This window comes from Benincasa hispida, chromosome 10 (assembly GCF_027475165.1).
Source record: "Benincasa hispida cultivar pf3 chromosome 10, pf3_genome.v1.1, whole genome shotgun sequence".
In the NCBI taxonomy this organism is placed as follows: domain Eukaryota; kingdom Viridiplantae; phylum Streptophyta; class Magnoliopsida; order Cucurbitales; family Cucurbitaceae; genus Benincasa; species Benincasa hispida.
Genome location: NC_143487.1, coordinates 36,643,730 through 36,661,326, shown reverse-complemented (window position 1 = coordinate 36,661,326; position 17,597 = coordinate 36,643,730). Strand labels below are relative to the sequence as shown.

The window sequence follows — 17,597 nt, the reverse complement described above, 5'->3', positions numbered from 1 at the left end:
TTCCAATCTCCAGTCTTTTCACTCTGAGAAATTTCTTAGCTTTTATGTAACCTTTACATGCAAGCACATAAAGAGACAACAATTGACCTTCAATTGCAATGAGAAGGTGGGTTAGGTGTTATGATTGAGATGAAGATACCACACAATCCAAAAATTGGATGTTTCCACCATCTCAAACTTATTTTCCAATTTCCATTGATTACATTTTAAAATTAATCAATTCAAAAATTAATTTCTAAAATTGAATTGAATAATTGAAACTTTAATTTGATTTTAATTAAGTCAGCAATTTTAATTAAATAAATAATAATTTAATATCAAATATTAAATTAACCAAACACCTAATTTTCAACATGAATACTATTCATATAATCGATAGTTAAATATTTTAAACTCTCCAATTTCATTTGATTTCAACAAAATAAAACGTTAATCATATCGAATATAATTATTTAAATCCTAATTTGAAATTGAACATTTCAAATTCAAACCCTAATTGGAAATTTGAATAATTCAAATTGAAAACCATAAATTCAATTTGAACATTTCAAATTGAAAATCTTAATTTTTCTTTTGAACATTTCAAACATACTCAATTCACTAATCCAAGGTGTTAATATTTTACGAGCTAGTAATTGGACCTTATGGACCTACAAATCATGAGCCCCAACGATTTGAGATTAATTGGCTAAACTCTTTAGACCGAATTAATATTATTCATTAACTACCAAATCACACCACTATAGCTCCATAGCTATACTCTCCTCATTATAGATATGTTTCTGTCCACTTGATTTAACCATAATTAATAAATAAATCCTTCATAGTTGTTCGTAATAATGGTTGGGTCAAATTTTTGTTTTACCCTCGAAGTTACATCTTGTTCCTTTAAGACCAATTGATCCTCTAATGAACAATTGGTTTGTGATCCAATCACTAAATTGAATCCCTCTCGAGCTAATGAGAGGTTGGGGCCCCTTTTTCAAGACCTGGATTCAGTACTTAAGAGAACAACCTTTCTACTATCCCTAAATCGAGTAGGTGTGTATTCTGTCTTCCACCCTATGTCCCCAACTATCTACCCAGTCTTATCCCTCAAATGGGAGGCTTACTGAGCCGGCACTGTTGAGTCAACCCTCACCTATACAAATCTAAAGATAATCTTGAATAAACAGAAGTTCATAGATAACTTAGGATTAAGGTCGAATTAACTACCTAGGTCAACTATTTTAATAGTCAGTCTTAAACAGTAAACATCGTTATAAAGTAAGAGTGACGTATTTCTTGGTCTGATATTATGCGAACTCATTGCATAGGACGCCCCCACTTCTTATGCCTCCACATGAATTTAGAATCCAATCGTTTGTACTATCTACAAAGCGGGTCGCATCCAATGGTGTTACCAAAATAAAGTACCTAACCTTATTCATATATCATAGACCGTTTTGGCTATTTACTCGAACTTGATTCATCTTTATGTCTCCATAAAAAGTTAAAGTATTCATGTAATAGACATAGATCTTTTAGTTTATTGGATTTAGTCTTCACAAGTGCAATTTACATACTCAACAGCACTTTTATTGAATATATGTCAATAACATTTTTATTGATAATAGAATATGTTTAAGTTTTACAAAATACGAGTTTTAGGACATACAAATTGGGATATGTAAACTAATCGTAAGGAAACATTCCTACCTGGGACCCAATCTAGGTGTTGAATTAGTCAAAATTTGATTACCATGCAATGATGTGGTTAATTTATTAAAGGATTTAATTAATATTAATAACATATTGTTAAATTATCAAACATAAACGTAATGTTGGGCAAATTAAATTTCATATGGATAAATGTATTAACTGATAGAGAGAGATTTTGTCGTCACTAGCAAACCTCTACTGACCAAAAAATGTTAATAAATCACCGAACTAACTACTTATACTAACTAGTTACACAAGCGGCAAGTCTGGGGTCTAACTACAGGGAACTATGGAAGATTAGTTTCTCGAAGCTCATTTTTAGTTACAATGGTAAATGAAGGGGGGATGGGTGTGGATCGGATGATTTGAAATACTAAGAAATAAAATGAAAGAAATCTAAAAGGATAGAAAAGCAATCAATAAAGACATTCTAACTTAGAGAGTACGAAACATAATCGTTTTATTTAACTTTGTTAATATAATAGTTCAAATGTAATTTTGTGGCTCTTCATTATGCCTAGCCCAATTGGTTTGAATTCCAACCAATGGTCCTAATTACCTAATTAGCTAAACATGCTAGATGAATCCACACTCAACACATTTAACCAACTGCATTATGCTCTAGGACTTAAGCTAAGATGAATATTTGATTTCCATTGTCTAATTAAACAATTAGTACAGTTTTCTCTAGATTGATATTGCAATATTCTTCGTTATAAATAGAAAAATGCAAGCCTAACTAACCTATTGCTTCTTATGGACTATTAACAATTTCATGTCACATATAGCTAGATAATCCTGAGCATTCAATCACAAATTCTCAAGTAGTTTGTCAGACAATCAAGAGAAAATGCAATTACTAAAGAAATTTAGATGGAGAGAAACCCATAATCAAGATATAAAACTGCATTCAAACAAAACTTTCAAAATTATATTGTTCCCAAATTTCCTAAACTAGAAAACTAGGTCTTACTTCCCATGGAGACGGAGAAGAGAAAACCCGACATCGTCTTCATTAATTACATGAAGGAAATGGAAGAAAATGGAAGAAAAATAAAAATGGAAGAAATAAGAAGAGGGGAAAATCAGTTGGGAGCTGAATAGAAGGACCGTTTCTGCCCTAAAGATGAAGAATTGCATTTATAGAATCATGACAGCGTCGTGGTGCTATGGACAGCACTGCAACGCCCTTTCCACATAGCATAGAGGAGGGGTAAGGTAGCGCAGCGACACTTCCCCTCTACGGTATGTGTTAGAGCTATAAAAGTAATATTTCCCTAGGCTTTATTTAGGCTCGTTAATGGATTTTACATGTTAATTATCATATTTCGTAGGTGTTGAGTGTCTAAGAGGTAGAACCAAGCATTTGGAGTCAAACGGATTCAATTGAAGTAATTTGGAGATAATTTAAGCGTCTGGGCTTCAACGGAGGAGAAATGACCAAAATGCCCTTAATTGGAGCGTCGTAGCTTTAGTGCAATGCTCCCGTGCAACGTTACCCAAGAGCGATGCAACACTACAAGTTTTGACGGAGCGCCACCAATGAATGCACGCAAGGCAGAATCACACCAAAAGCTCAACTTTACTCTAATGCTAGGGGGCTATGTTGACAAGAGAGCGTTGCAACGCTACATCTGATTTCTATATATTTTTCTCTTCAATTTAGGTCAAAGAGGATGTCGATTTTGATGGAGGACTAGTTTTCTTTCTTTTCCTTTATCTTTTCAGCATATTTAGGGTAGATTTTCAATTCATTTTGGGTTGTAATCAATGAATTGGAGTTTCTTTTCAGATTTTCAATGAATCTTTAAGTTAATTCCTATCTAATTTATTTGAGTAAGAGGTTCCATGTCTAATTTCTTTATATTTCTTTAATTGGATGTAATGTGCTTCAATTCTTTGCTTTCTTTAAATCTGGATGTAATTTAGATTTGTATTTATGTGTTGGATTGACTACCTAATCATAATTGCATATCTTTACTAGTTAATTTCAAGCTCGTGTATTTCCTTGTGTTTGTTTATGCTTGAATTTACCCCGATAACATAGGATTAAATGTGAATGCTTTGATTTATAGGTTGGATTAGAATCTTAGTAATGCATGTTCAACCTAGGTTCAAAGAATAATTTGATTAATTGACTTCGGCTGTCCAATCAATTAGTCAACACAATTGAATCCTTAATCTTCATGCATATTAACTTTAATTCTATATGGACGTTATCAAATCTAATGAAATTAAGAGTATATAGTTTAATTAGGGAATGACTTTCCAACCTCAGTTAATGCTTAGGACGCTTGATTGATTTGGTTGTATTTAGTTGTCGGCCTTTGTAGAGACTAGCAAAATCAAATTCATTTAGTTGTTTTGCATGCATAGAATGGAATGTTTGTTTAATTAATGAACTCCATGATAGAAATTGTGTGGAAGGCCAACGGGCCTTTTTAGGGTTTTGGGGATAGAGGGACTTGAACCCTCACGATTTTTAAAGTCGACGGATTTTCCTCTTACTATAAATTTCATTTTTTGTCGGTATTGACATGTAGAAAGCAAGGAAAAAAATCTGACTCTTTTTATTCTTCACGCCCCGGATTACGTCCCGGGTCATTAGATAGGAATCCTTCATGTAGCATTCAGACCGAATGGCTCTATGAAATTACGCTGAGGGCATCCCCGAAGGGGGGGCAATTTGGCTGGTTTATCAAGAATACGCAAGAAAAGCACTTCGGATTGTTAGAACTTTCTGTTCTAGTTAAATCACTTCCATTCGTGCTATTTCTTCTCCCACTTGCTTTAGAAATTGGATAGACTCCAATCCTAGATTACATTTACCCTTTTTATTTTAATTTCTTGCATGTTTTCCTTTTATCCAAAACGAAAACTGTTTTTACTGCTTTTCCACAGTAAAAAATGGGAAACTTGCATTTTACATTATCCCGACGGTAGGAGGAACGTTGTCGGAATGGCCTAATTTAACCCGACAGTTACAGAACCGTCAGTAGGTAGTGAAATATAAATATAAAAAGTGATGAAGAATTTTAAACTTATCCCAACGATATTTAAAACAACCGTCAGGATATTGTTGAGTTATTCCGACGGTATGTGGGTTGACCATCGGGATAGTACTCATACGCCGACGGTTATACGATCGTCGGGGGAGACTTAATTTAAAAAATAGAGTTTATGGAATTTTTATTTGCATTGTCCCGGCAGTGGGGGAAATTGTCGGGATATTGGTATTTAGTCCGACGGTTTATTGAACGACCGTAGGGAAAAGTTCGTTCAAAACCCACCCGTCTCCTACAGTTTCTTTCTTCTTCTTTCTTACATTTTTTTCTTCTCTTTCGTTCTTTCTTCTTCTAGTCACCATCCAAACATCGCCGTCCATCCGTCCACAACCAGGTACGAAACTTTTTTTTCCCGTCTTTTTTTTTTGTTCATTTTCATTTTTCGCTAAACAGTTACCTTTTCCCCTTCTTCTTCTTCTTTTCAAAAAATAACTTTTTTAAAAAAAAAAAGTTTTTTTTTTTTTCATTATTGTTATCATCAGATCCATCTTGAAATGGGTTTTTTAATTTTTAATATATATAAAATTTTATTTTATTAATGAGAAAAAGGGAAACTTGTTCAAGTTATCCACCTAACCCTTTGTCTTTGTGTTTGCATTTATGACTTTTTCTTTTTCAATAATTATTTGTTAGATTTTGTGCTATATAATGTTTGAGTTCAACCACAAACCTTTGAGATTTGGAATTGAGAATATAATGTCGTAACCATTTAAGAATTGGGTTAGAGTGCTAAATAATTGTGTTCAACCCTATGCTTTTGTTTTTGAGTTGTAATTTTGTGATTGAATTAGTGGTAAAATTGAATTGAGTTAAAGTGGGAATGATTAAAATTAATGAGTTGGTTATGTTGGAATGAAAATATAAAAAGATTGAAAGTGGAAAAGAGGAAGGAGAAGAAAGAGAAGTAAGCAAGATTTGCATTCATGAAAAAGAGTGAAGTTGATGATCTAGAAGATATGTATCAATGGAGAAAGTAGGGCTAAAAAGGCTTTCTGATCATTGCAAAAGAATATCCAAGAAAAACACTCTAGTTTACCATTTGATTGCCTTCGGAAAACCCTAACTTGTGCATCTAAACTATTTAAGGCACTTTCACCATGACAGTGACAACAAGTCTTAGCCTCTTCCAAATACTTCTCTTAGTATTTGCTTGTATATTTTTCATATTCATAATTTCATATTTTCCAAATCCTTCTCTTAAACACTTTCCCCATGACAATGACACGAAGTCTTAGACACTTTCATGAACTAAACAATTGATATAATTTCATATTCTTGTATATTTTTCTCCTTTTTTTTTCGGATATATAACTCAATTACCTAAATATAACTCAAGTACATGTTGAATTACGTTTTCTCTATTTTCAAGTTTTGTTTGTTTGATGTTATTACTATTATCGATTTGATAATCTATGACTAAGGCGTTCGAAGATAGTCCGAATTATTAATGTAGAGTCAAATAGTCGAGCTGAGAGAAGCCTCCACCCAAGAAGCGTCTCAACCAATATCGGAAGAAGAAATATGCAAGCAGGTATTGGGCACAGGAATGGGCATTGGTAGGACACCAAAGAGTAAAAAAAACAAAATAAATAAATAGATAACTGTCCAGTGCATCCTTATTGAAAGTTTTAGAGGAGCAACAACAAGAGATAGAATACTTAAAGTCTAGATTGGCGAGCTTGGACGAACTAGAAGAGAGAAGACAATCTGAGATGGATGATAGAAAACTATAATCTTACAGCTCATGAGAGATAAACGGAACTAGGTATGAGCTTTTCAATTTCGTAGTAAAGTAATTAGAAGATTGTGTATATTGTTATCCTGCAGTTATGGTAACAATATAAACACATAGTTATGTAAAATATAGTTAGTGTTCTGAAGTTGAGTTTGAATTTGAGTTTGCGGTTAAAATAAGTGGGATTTTCAATTGAGTCATAAGTTCTATATTGAGATTGAGAAAAATTTTGAGATAGGGTATATGCTATATTGGGTTTGTACTAAAAATAAGTGTGCGTGCGTTTTGGGGGGGGGAGGAGGGGCAGACGGGAAAGTGGGTTCAATAAACTTCATTTGAATTTGGATTGTCCAATTATGTTGACATTCTATCTAACCTTTGGTTTTAAAGTTGAATATGAGATTGAATAAACTTCATTTGAATTTGTTCATATTCTTATGTTGGGTTTAAAATTGGTAAAGGGTTAAACGTATAATTATGTTTAAGTTTACATTGTGTTTTAAGTTCTATATTAGGTTTGAGATTGAAATATGTAGATATGAGTTGGTTTGTTTCGATTATTAATGTTCTCAGTTGAGTTTTAAGTTCTATATTGTTGAGAATAATTTTTTAAGATGGGTATATGATATATTCAATATGTGGTAAAATAAGTGTGTGTGTGTGGGGTGGGTGTATATTGAGTTTGAGTTCAAAATGTGTAAATGCGGGTTGGTTTGAAGTTAAAGTGGATTTTAGTTGTTAATATTCTTATATTGGTTTTAAGTTGGTATAGGGGTAAATGTATAATTATGATTAAGTTTAAGTTGAGTTTTAAGTTCAATATTGAGTTTAGTTTGAAGTTAAAGGGGGAGTTGGTTTGTTTCAATTCATTAATGTTCTTACTTGAGTTTTAAATTCTATATTCATTTTGAGATTGGTATATGGTATATTGAGCATTACACTTAATTAAATTTGTATTTTGTAGGTATCTCGAGATTTATGTTGAAGATGCATCTCCCAACAAGCATAGTTAGGTTGCATAATTGTGTTTTATAGGTAGTTTGTTATCATGTAATGTTATTTTGAAGTTAAGGACTTGTGGATGTTATGTATTTTAGATGAATAGTATTGTTGAACTTTATGCTTTTCAATGGTACTGTGCTTTATTCTTATTGGCCTCCAATGAATGTTAGGTTGTATGTTTGATTTGATGAATCAAATTTTTAACTGGATTTATATTATTGAATTATTGTTAATCTTTCAAGAAAATGATTAGGCTAATAGTGAAAGTTGTTAATGACATTTGTTAGTGCCTTGCTTCTTAATTTACTATCAGAAAATTAGTTATTATCTAAATTGCATGAGCATACATTCAATTTGAAAGTTGTTTATATTATTGATTTAAATTTCTAGACTTACGCATAATGTTTATAATCTATGGATGTACTACTAATAATAGCTTAATGAAGTATGAAATGAAATCAATACCCTAGAACGAACTCTTGGATTTTCACACTTATTTTTAAAGATTCACAAACTCAAACTCGATTTCCAAACCATAGCTAAATTTGACACAATTCTAAAATAGATTGGCAAAACAGTTCATTTGATCCCCGAAGACGATATTCGGCCTCTTATGTCGTTTTATTTACTATAACTTGACCATTTGTGCTTGCGTGCTTGTTTAATTTATCAACATATATTATTCAGAATCGTTACCAACAGGACAAATAGAATAATTGTAAGTGGATTATGATGTACTAGACAATTAATACTTTAAATAAAGATTCAAATTAAATCCATGAATAAGAACAAGGGCATGCACACTTGTTGACAGATAAATTTGACATAATAAATGATAAATTTGATCTATATCAATTGTATAATTTACCCATCAACTAAATATAAAGCATTTTAATTGACTGATATATCAAACATAAAGTATATCAATTAACTAATACAATAAACATATATAAAGTATATAGGATATGTTATTGATTTACAATTGATACATAAAAAAAAATTGTTGCTAAATTTTTATATATATATATATATATATATATATATTTTGCTACTCTTGCAACTTCCCGGGATAGAATCAATATTTACATTTCACTATAAAAATTCATATTTGGAAGATTTTTAATCACATGAGATGCACTTTTCCTTTTAGCTAATAAAGACTAATAATAAAATAAAAAATGTCATCAATTAATTAAATAGTCTCATTTAATAATCTCAACTAGATTCGACCAATATTCCAATACTACTCTTGACACTTGCATGAATTTATATATCCAAAGGAAATCTTTTTTTTTTTTTAAGTTTTAAAATAATTTAAGGATAAAATAAAACTATTTCACAAACTTCAAAAAAAAAAAAAAAAGCCAATTTTATTCGTTTACTTTACATGTATGGATGGATTCATTTGGTAATACATAGTAATTTAATTAGGGAAACTAAAAGTTACATTCTTTAGAGTTGCTATAGAAAATTCAAACTTTCAAATATTCTGGCTAGTCATTTCGCTAAGAACTGCTTTCATGATCAAGCGCGGCCTACACTTGGCCATTATTGGTTCAACTTTGGGCATTGTGAGCCCTTTACCTTCGCTCATATCAACCAATGACTTGCTTGTCCTTTTCCACTCAAAACACTGAATCAACGATGCCAAAGTCAAGCCAATAATGCGCTGCGCCATAGCCATGCCAGGACATGCTCTCCTACCCAAACCAAATGGCAATAGTTTGTATGAGTACTCAACTTCAGCCACATTTGCATGTCTTTCAGGCTTAAAACTGGTGGCATCTTCCCATAGATTGGGATCTCGATGTATAGCCCAAACATTAATCAATACAATAGTTTTACGTGGGATGTCATAGCCTCCTATTTTGCAGTCTTCGGATGCACAGTGTGGTACAAGCAAAGGACCAGGCGGACTTAGCCGCAGTGTCTCAGAGATTATTCCTTGTAGGTAACTTAAACTCGACAAATCAGCTTCATTCACCATACGCTCTTGTCCTATAGAACAATCTATCTCGGCTTTGGCCCTCTCTAACACGATTGGATTGTTAAGTAAATGAGACAGTGCCCATTCTAAGGTCACAGCAGTTGTGTCAATCCCTGCTATTAATATATCCTGCAAGAAACAATTAAGCCATTTGGTTAAAACACACTTTTGCACCATTAAGAACTTTAGGTTGTATTGAGAATACGATCAAAGTTCCATATTAGCTAGATAAAAAGATAATCATGTGTTTATAAGGGAAGATAACTATCTCCAATGATATGAAACCTTTGAGTGAAACCAAAATCAAAGCATTTAGGCCCAAAAAGTGAAAAGTATCATACGTCGTAGAAGATAATTTTAGACTCTACCATGAAAAATCTCATCAAAATTATTGTCATTTTTTATTACCTAATAACTTACTCTTTATAGTTTATAAAAAAAATTGATTCCTAGTTAGGAAATTTCAGAAACTATTTATTACTTATATGGAGTAAATTATTATAAAAATTTAAAAGTTCAAAAACTAAAAGGTCCCAATTGGATAAATATTTGGTTTTGGTTTTTTGTCTTTTAAAATTAAGCATATAAGCATACCACTTCCATCTATTAGTTTCTATGTTTTGTTATCTATATGTTAGGAGTGTTTTCAAAATCAAACAAAAAAAATAATAATACATTTTGTTTTTTAAAATTGGCTAAGAATTCAAATGTTTATATAGGAAATTTGAAAATTATGAGAAAGAAATTGTGAGAAAACAAACTTAATTTTTAAAAACAAAAAACTAAAAACCAAATGCAATGAACTAAGCTAAAGGATCAAATTGTTACTTTGGATGAACAAAATTGTTTAAATGTAAAAAAACAGAATAAATATGGGAAAATCGAACTTAGATGTTGTAATTAGAAAGAAAGATATACGTGTATGAGTCCTTTGATAACTTGGTCACTATAATATTCAAGATCGGTGTTTTGCAAGCGAAGTAAATGGTGAATCATATTGTTTCCTTCATCTTCTTGATTCCTAATCTCATCAACTAATCCTTGAAGAATTTCATCTGCTCTTCTTCCAAGTTTCATTATCCTTTTATTAAAACCAGTTGGATCAATCCAATTCCATAAGGGTATGAAGTCCTCTGGATTTGTTGATCCACTATGTGCCATAATTTGTGTCACCACCTCTCTAAATCTCTTGGAATATCCCTCATCCTCCAACACATTATTATTATTATTCTCTTCACAAAACTTTTTTCCACCCACCATTCTCATTACAATATTGAATGTAAGATCCAACAACATAGGCTTCAAATCCACGGCCCTAAACTTATCTTCCAAGGTATAACAATTACCACATAATTTACACAGTAAACGTTTGACTTCATCTTCTCGAGTTCTCAAGAACGAATTAACACGAGTCATCGAGAAAATCTCAAGGGTGCTAATTCGGCGGAGGTTTCGCCAATGTTCACCATAAGAGGAGACCGCCATGGTTATATTGTTGTATGCTAAGTATTTTCCAGTGTTCAAAGATGGTCGATTTGCGAGAATGATATCATTCTTTGTAAAACATTCTTGGACGACAGAGGGAGAAGATACGAGCACGATGAGACGGGAACCGAATTTGAGAGAGAAAACATGGCCATACTTTTGAGAGAGATTTTGAAATGTTTGGTGGACAGGATGTTTGAGAAGATGGAGATGGCCTATGAATGGAAGACAGAAGAGTGGGGTTGGTGGGAGGTTTAAGCGATTAGGTTTAAGTAAAGAGGTGTAACCAAGTAGAAGACAAACGAGAGAGAGCAAAATGCAAAACAAGATATCAAAATCCATGTTTTTTACTTGCTTTTGATAATCCAACTTCAATCTTCTCTGCCTCTAATATATATATCCCATGATAATGATATGAAGGTAAGAAGGAAAGAAAATAAGAGCAATAATAATAATATAAAACTATACATTAAAGTCAAACTGTATATATATTAAAAAAGACTTTCTCTTCCAATAAAATTTGATATTTAATCTCTTAGCAAAAAATTCATGTTGCAAGAAGAAAAATTGGTTAAAATATAATTTGATTTTTTCAATTCTCAAGTTATATTAAAGGGTGAATTTTAAGAAGTGCCTATAAGGGTACTTAAAACTTTAAAAACGTGGACTATTTTATACTTAATAGGACTCTAAAGTTTCAGTTGTGCATGTGTGTGTTATTTTCTTTTTGTCTAATGAGGTTGAGAATTTGAAAAAATGTTAAATAACTCGACCATCTATTAGACACAATAATAAAATTTAAGAATCTCTATTGGATTTGAAATTGAAAATTTGAGGATTTATTAAACAATTTTAAAGTTGAGAGACTAAATAAACACGAACCTAAAATTTAAGGATATCAAGCATTTTTTAGATACAAAACTTAAAAGTATATGTATGAGCATGTAATTATTTTTTTAAAATGAAATTGATCTAAATCATATAATGAAGATTTATACATATAATAGAAAATTCATGGTGAATGAATGATTTTCACAGTTTGATTTGAACATAAGGGTATACATTAACGTCTCTTCTAATAACCATTTGATTTCTAGTTTTTAAAAATAAAATCTATTACACCCTTTTTAATTAAATTTTTTTATTATGTTTTCTACTTTTTATTAGTATTTCAAAAAATCAAGTCAAATTTAGAAAACTAAAAAAGTAGTTTTTTAAAAATTTGTTTTTGTTTTCTTGAATTTGGCTAAGAATTCAATGACTGTACTTAAGAAAGATCTAAGTCATTCATTACAATAGTCCAAGGGTAACCGTCGGCAAAGGCTTAAAACATTGTCGGAAAAACTTATCCCAATGGTCAAACAATCGTTGGCAAAGCATCGTTGGGAAAACCTTCCCCGACCCAAAAAAGCCTTATCGTAGGGAAAAAAAGATCTCTCGACGGATCAAGGATGGGCTTTCTATCGAGCATAAATAAACCGTCGGGATTGTTCATTTCTCCTCATGGTGATAAGAAATCACAATCGTCGAGAGAAGTTAGCCTATGTCAACGGCTCGTTTTCGACGTCGGGATAAGTCATTTTTCCTGACGGTAGGAATAAATTTCAACCATCGAGATAAGTCAGCTTATGCCGACAGTTCATTTTGTCGTGGGGATATGGTTACTTATCTCGACGCTTGCTCTACGATGCTTCCATTCACAAAAGTTATCGTGGAACTATTTTATTGTGAAATTACACTTTTTCCAACCCCTACATTGTTGGGAGATAGTTTTATACTGATGGTAACCTATTTTAGCGTCGGAAAAAGCTAATAACTTTTTTCTTTATTTACTATATTTTAGATCTTTTTTTTTTTTAAACAAATATCATACCTGTTTGAATCTTACAAATATCAAATAAACTAAAATAAAAATTTTCAAAATTAATTAGATGTCTACAATCGAAAATGATATCTAGAAAACATGTTTAAATCTTAATAATTTTTCAATTACAACTACTAATACCATTTGTCTTAAATATAAAGATAACATCCACAAATTCTTAACTCCGAAATAATATTACATAACAACAAACTACTTATAAAACACAATTCTACAAACTAATTAAGCTTGTCGGGAGATGCATCTTCAACATAAATCTTGAGATACTTATAAAATATAAATTCAAATAAGTTTAATACTCAATATACCATATACCAATCTCAAAAATGAATGTAGAACTTAAAACTCAACTAAGAACATTAATGAATTGAAACAAACCAACTCAAATTTACATATTTCAATCTAATACTCAATATTGAACTAAAAACCCAACTTAAATTTAATCATAATTATACATTTACCCCTATATCAACTTTAAACCAATATAAGAACATTAACAAATAAAACTCACTTGAGCTTCAAACCAACCCGCTCAACATATAAATAACATCCTCAATATCAGTATATAACTTAAAACTCAACTTAAACATACCCCCCCCCCCCCAACTTATTGTAACCCATCTCAAAATTATTCTCAATCTCAATATAGAACTTAAAACTCAACTGAGAATATTAAGAATTGAAACAAACCAACTCATATCTACATATTCCATTCTCAAACACAATATAAAACTTAAAACTCAACATAAACTTGAACATAATTGTACATTTAGAACTTAAAACTCAACCGAAAACCCCACTTAATTTAACTGAAAACCTCACTTGTGTTAACTTAAAACCGCACTTATTTTAATCACAAACTCAACTTCAGAACATTAACTATACTTTACATAAGTATACGTTTATGTTGTTAACATAATTGCAGGATAACAACATACACAGCCTTCTAATTAGTTTACTACAAAAGTTGAAGAGCTCTTACCTAGTTCGATTTATCTTTCACGAGCTGTAAGATCATAGCTTTCAGATCATCCATCTCAGTTTGTCTTCTTTCTTTTCTAGTTCGTCCAATCTAACCAATCTAGTCTTTAAGGATTCTATCTCTTGTTGTTGCTCATCTATAACTTTTGAGGAGGATGCATTGGACAATGATTTATTTATTTTTATTTTTTACACTTTGGTGTTCTACCAAGGCCCACTCCTATGTCCAACACCTACTCGCATATATCTTCTTCTTATATTGGTTTAGACCCTTCCTGGCTGGAGGCTTCTTTCAACTCGACCATTTGACTCTATATAAAAAATTATGACTAATAATTGTATGAAAATTGTACATAAATAAACATATGCATCATTAGCAGCTTGATTAACAAACGAGTTATCACTCTTAGATTGTGTACACTTAAATAAGTCTACTAAGTGATTGTTTGACTGGTGAGTTCTTTCTATAAAACATATCACACAAAAGATATTAATAATAATTTCTTAGAAATAAAATATAGAAATATTTTTATTTCTACCATGGATTCTCGTATGGGTATGAAAATTTTAGAACTAGCTATACGAGTGAACTTTAAAACTGACTGGTTCTTTTGATTAGTCTTTGCTACTTTCTAAGAAAAAGAAAAATGAAGAGAAAAAGAGTAATTGAAATGTAAGTAAACCAAAATAAACACAAATCTTTTTAGGGCTAATAATTAAGTGCATATGAACATTTTAAAAGAATTGCAAATATAGTAACATCTATCAGTGATAGACTCCAAAAATTTAATTTAAACTTTACTATACCTGCAAATCCTTTTATGTCATGTTATATCTACTAACATTTTGGATCTGATTCCTATATTTGCCATTACCCATCTTAAAAAGTAAATGGGAGAGAACAGGAACTCCATGAGCTCGCAGATAATTTTAGGACATTCGATATGCCTGTTTATAACTGTCATTCACAATTACTATTTTTTAGCCTAATCAAACATAGCGTAGGAATTTTAATCTTGACCATTTTTTTAGAGGAAATGCTCAGATTAACAAATACTTTATAGTTACTAAAGCTACTCAATAATTAGGAAAATTGCACTAGATAGAAAATATATATATAAGGGTATTTGTAAATATAGCCATTGTTTCCTAAAATTATAAATATAAGTAGAAAAAAAAACATGATTCCCAATTTTTTAGTTTTATGATTTTATCCTCATTTGTATATGAACAAGTGTATTTGATATACTTTATATTATATTAGTAATCAGTCAACTTATATACTTTATATTTGGTATATCAATAAAATGATATATTTTATATAAATAATGTCATTTATACAACTGATATATTGCGACTTTAATTATGTTATTATAACATTTCAAGTTCCAAATAAATTGGGGTTAATTATCTTAAATTATTGGACTTTAATTTCCTTTATTTTAAGGATTATGGAGCCAACTTAAAACGATTGAGCAAATAATTAATTTTATAAGGTTTTAAATTGATTTTAATATTTGAAAGGATTTAGTTTTTATCAAATTTATGGATTTTATGCCTTTTGTAGAAAATAACAAGTTTTTTATGTGGTTTTTTATTGGGTTTTTGGAAATTGAAAGGTCCAATGGCATTATCGTAACTATTGAACAGTGGCATTTTTTCAATTATCTCTTCTTCTTCAAAAATAGGGCAGTATTTTGTGTAACTTTTTTTTGGGAGAGCAGGGCAGCCGGAAAAACCAAAAGAAAAAAACGGAGAGCAGCCACTTGGGGAGCCGTTTGGACTGGTGTAGCCGATCAGGTGAGCAAGGCAGAGGCACTGTGAGTTAGTGGTTGAGGTCGTGCGACATCGTGCAACCGCGTGTGTCCACGACGATCGGAGCGTGGGTGTCCACACTAGTGCTCGGTCTGGTCTGAGCAGTCTTTAGGTTCTGGTGGGTTCCGGTTCAGCGAGGGTTCGCCGGTCAAAGGCGGGTAGCACATTGTTTTAGGTTGTTTTGCAGCGAGTTGTTCTCAGATTTCAAAGTCTCATTTGTGTGCGGATCTCTCAGTATCAGTGGATACAAAAATTACAGATTGGTGATTTCGTTGATTATTTGTAATTTGTAAAATTCCTTTATTGCTCATTAATAAATTAATTCAAGCTGGTTCTCAAAGTGGATGTAGACTAAACTGATCGAACCACTATATATCTTGGTGTTCTTTACTGCTTTTGATTTATTTTTTCTGATTGTTTGCATTCTATTTGGCCATCTAAGTTAGGTTCAGTAACTCTCACACCTTTTAATTTCGACCTTTAGAGCGTAAATTAAGGTAAATTGAGAAGCTAATTGATTTAATAATATGATAGAATATTTGAAGATTTTGGAGATATTGTGATAAAATATTTTATTTATCTTTTTAAAACGTGAAAAAAAAAATTGAAAGAATTCGTATATTTGAAATTAAGAAAGAATGAAAAGAGGTAAGAAATCGGAAGAAAGACACCAGTTCGGTTTTTCAGCGATAACTTCCACAAAATTATTGATTGCCAAAGTTTAAACTGTTGGATCGTGCTGAAATTTGATCAATCTGTTTGTGATATATAGTGTCTCATTTTGAATGGTTAGATTGTTGTTTGAAGCTCTGGTTTGTCTGTAATCGCTGCTAAAAAGAATATGTAAAATTGGGAACCCTCCTTCTCTCCCACTCTCGCAAACCCTCCTCGTGCATGACCCTCATTATTAGCCACTAGCCTAAATAATTTATGTCATTTAACAGCAACGTCTGCTGCCCGTCTATGGTTGTCATCGCCACCACCGCCTCTAGCACCATTGTCGTTGGAATTGATATTTTGGATAACTTATTTGGTGTTTTATGGGTTTTCTTGAAAGATCTTCAATACCCATCAAATTTTGGTTATTGGCTTATCCATATTGTTTTGATGTTTGAAATTGGGTTTTATAGACTCACAAGGTTCTCTCTTACAAGATTAAAATTGTTCAGCATCCTTTTTTTGTAAAGTTTGAGGTCTTTGTTGAAAATTTTTGGATACCCACTAATTGTAATCTTTGGAGGTTGGATTAGAAGATCTAAAGCTATTGTCCATTAGAGTTAAAGGTTGATTTTGGTGCTATAGTTGTTAAATTGTGTTAGTTTTGAAGCTTTAAAGTGGTTTTAGATCACACCACATGTTGGGTGAGTTGTTTGGAGACATTTGGGTTAAATTGTGATTGGAATTGTGCCATAAACGGTTGGTTTAATTTTTGTTTATGTTTTTTTATTTATTCAAGAATCAAGGTTTTGCGAAGTTGAATTGCTAACTCGTGGGTTGCATCAAGCCACACTTTGGATAAATTGTTCGGGCGTGTTTTAGTTAGTTTCGTGTTTGAAATTAGGCCATAATGTTGAAATTAAAATTGGTTAATGTTTTAAGGATCGATTCAAGAATTTAGTCATGGATAATGAGAAGTTTGATTCACTAGTTACTTGGGCTTAAATTTGAGGTAAGGCAAGCCAGTCGTTCCCCTTTGCATGATAATAAAAATACCTTTTTCATGTATGTATGTGTCCCATGAGGACTAGAGAAGTTTATATGTTCCACCAAAGGTAGGCATCTAGAGGACATAGATGCCTAGCCTGACTCCAGTAGTGGGGTTACTTACTGAGTATTTTATACTTATTATTGCTCATGTTGTTGTTTCAAGTAAAGGTAGAGATGCACCGGCGACAGACAAGCGGAATCCATGATCGAGTCGTTGGGACCAATTTTATACTTCTG

General features: G+C 31.7%; 1 protein-coding gene across 1 annotated transcript; it reads right to left on the bottom strand.

Moving 5' to 3' along the window:
* Nucleotides 1-8,847: 8,847 nt before the first annotated feature.
* Nucleotides 8,848-11,336, bottom strand: LOC120089042 (cytochrome P450 81Q32-like). Its single transcript, XM_039046475.2, has 2 exons — nt 10,409-11,336; nt 8,848-9,619 (listed from the first exon to the last, which is right to left on the bottom strand). The coding sequence occupies exons 1-2, from the start codon at nt 11,315-11,317 to the stop codon at nt 8,984-8,986; spliced, it is 1,545 nt and encodes a 514-aa protein (XP_038902403.1). The 5' UTR covers nt 11,318-11,336; the 3' UTR covers nt 8,848-8,983.
* Between the last annotated feature and the right edge of the window lie 6,261 nt (nt 11,337-17,597).

Coding starts and splice junctions, on each gene's coding strand:
- LOC120089042 (XM_039046475.2), bottom strand. CDS start 11,317: ATGGATTTTGATATCTTGTTTTGCATTTTGCTCTCTCTCGTTTGTCTT. Junction 9,620..10,408: donor TTATCAAAGGACTCATACAC/GTATATCTTTCT, acceptor TGTTTCTTGCAG/GATATATTAATAGCAGGGAT.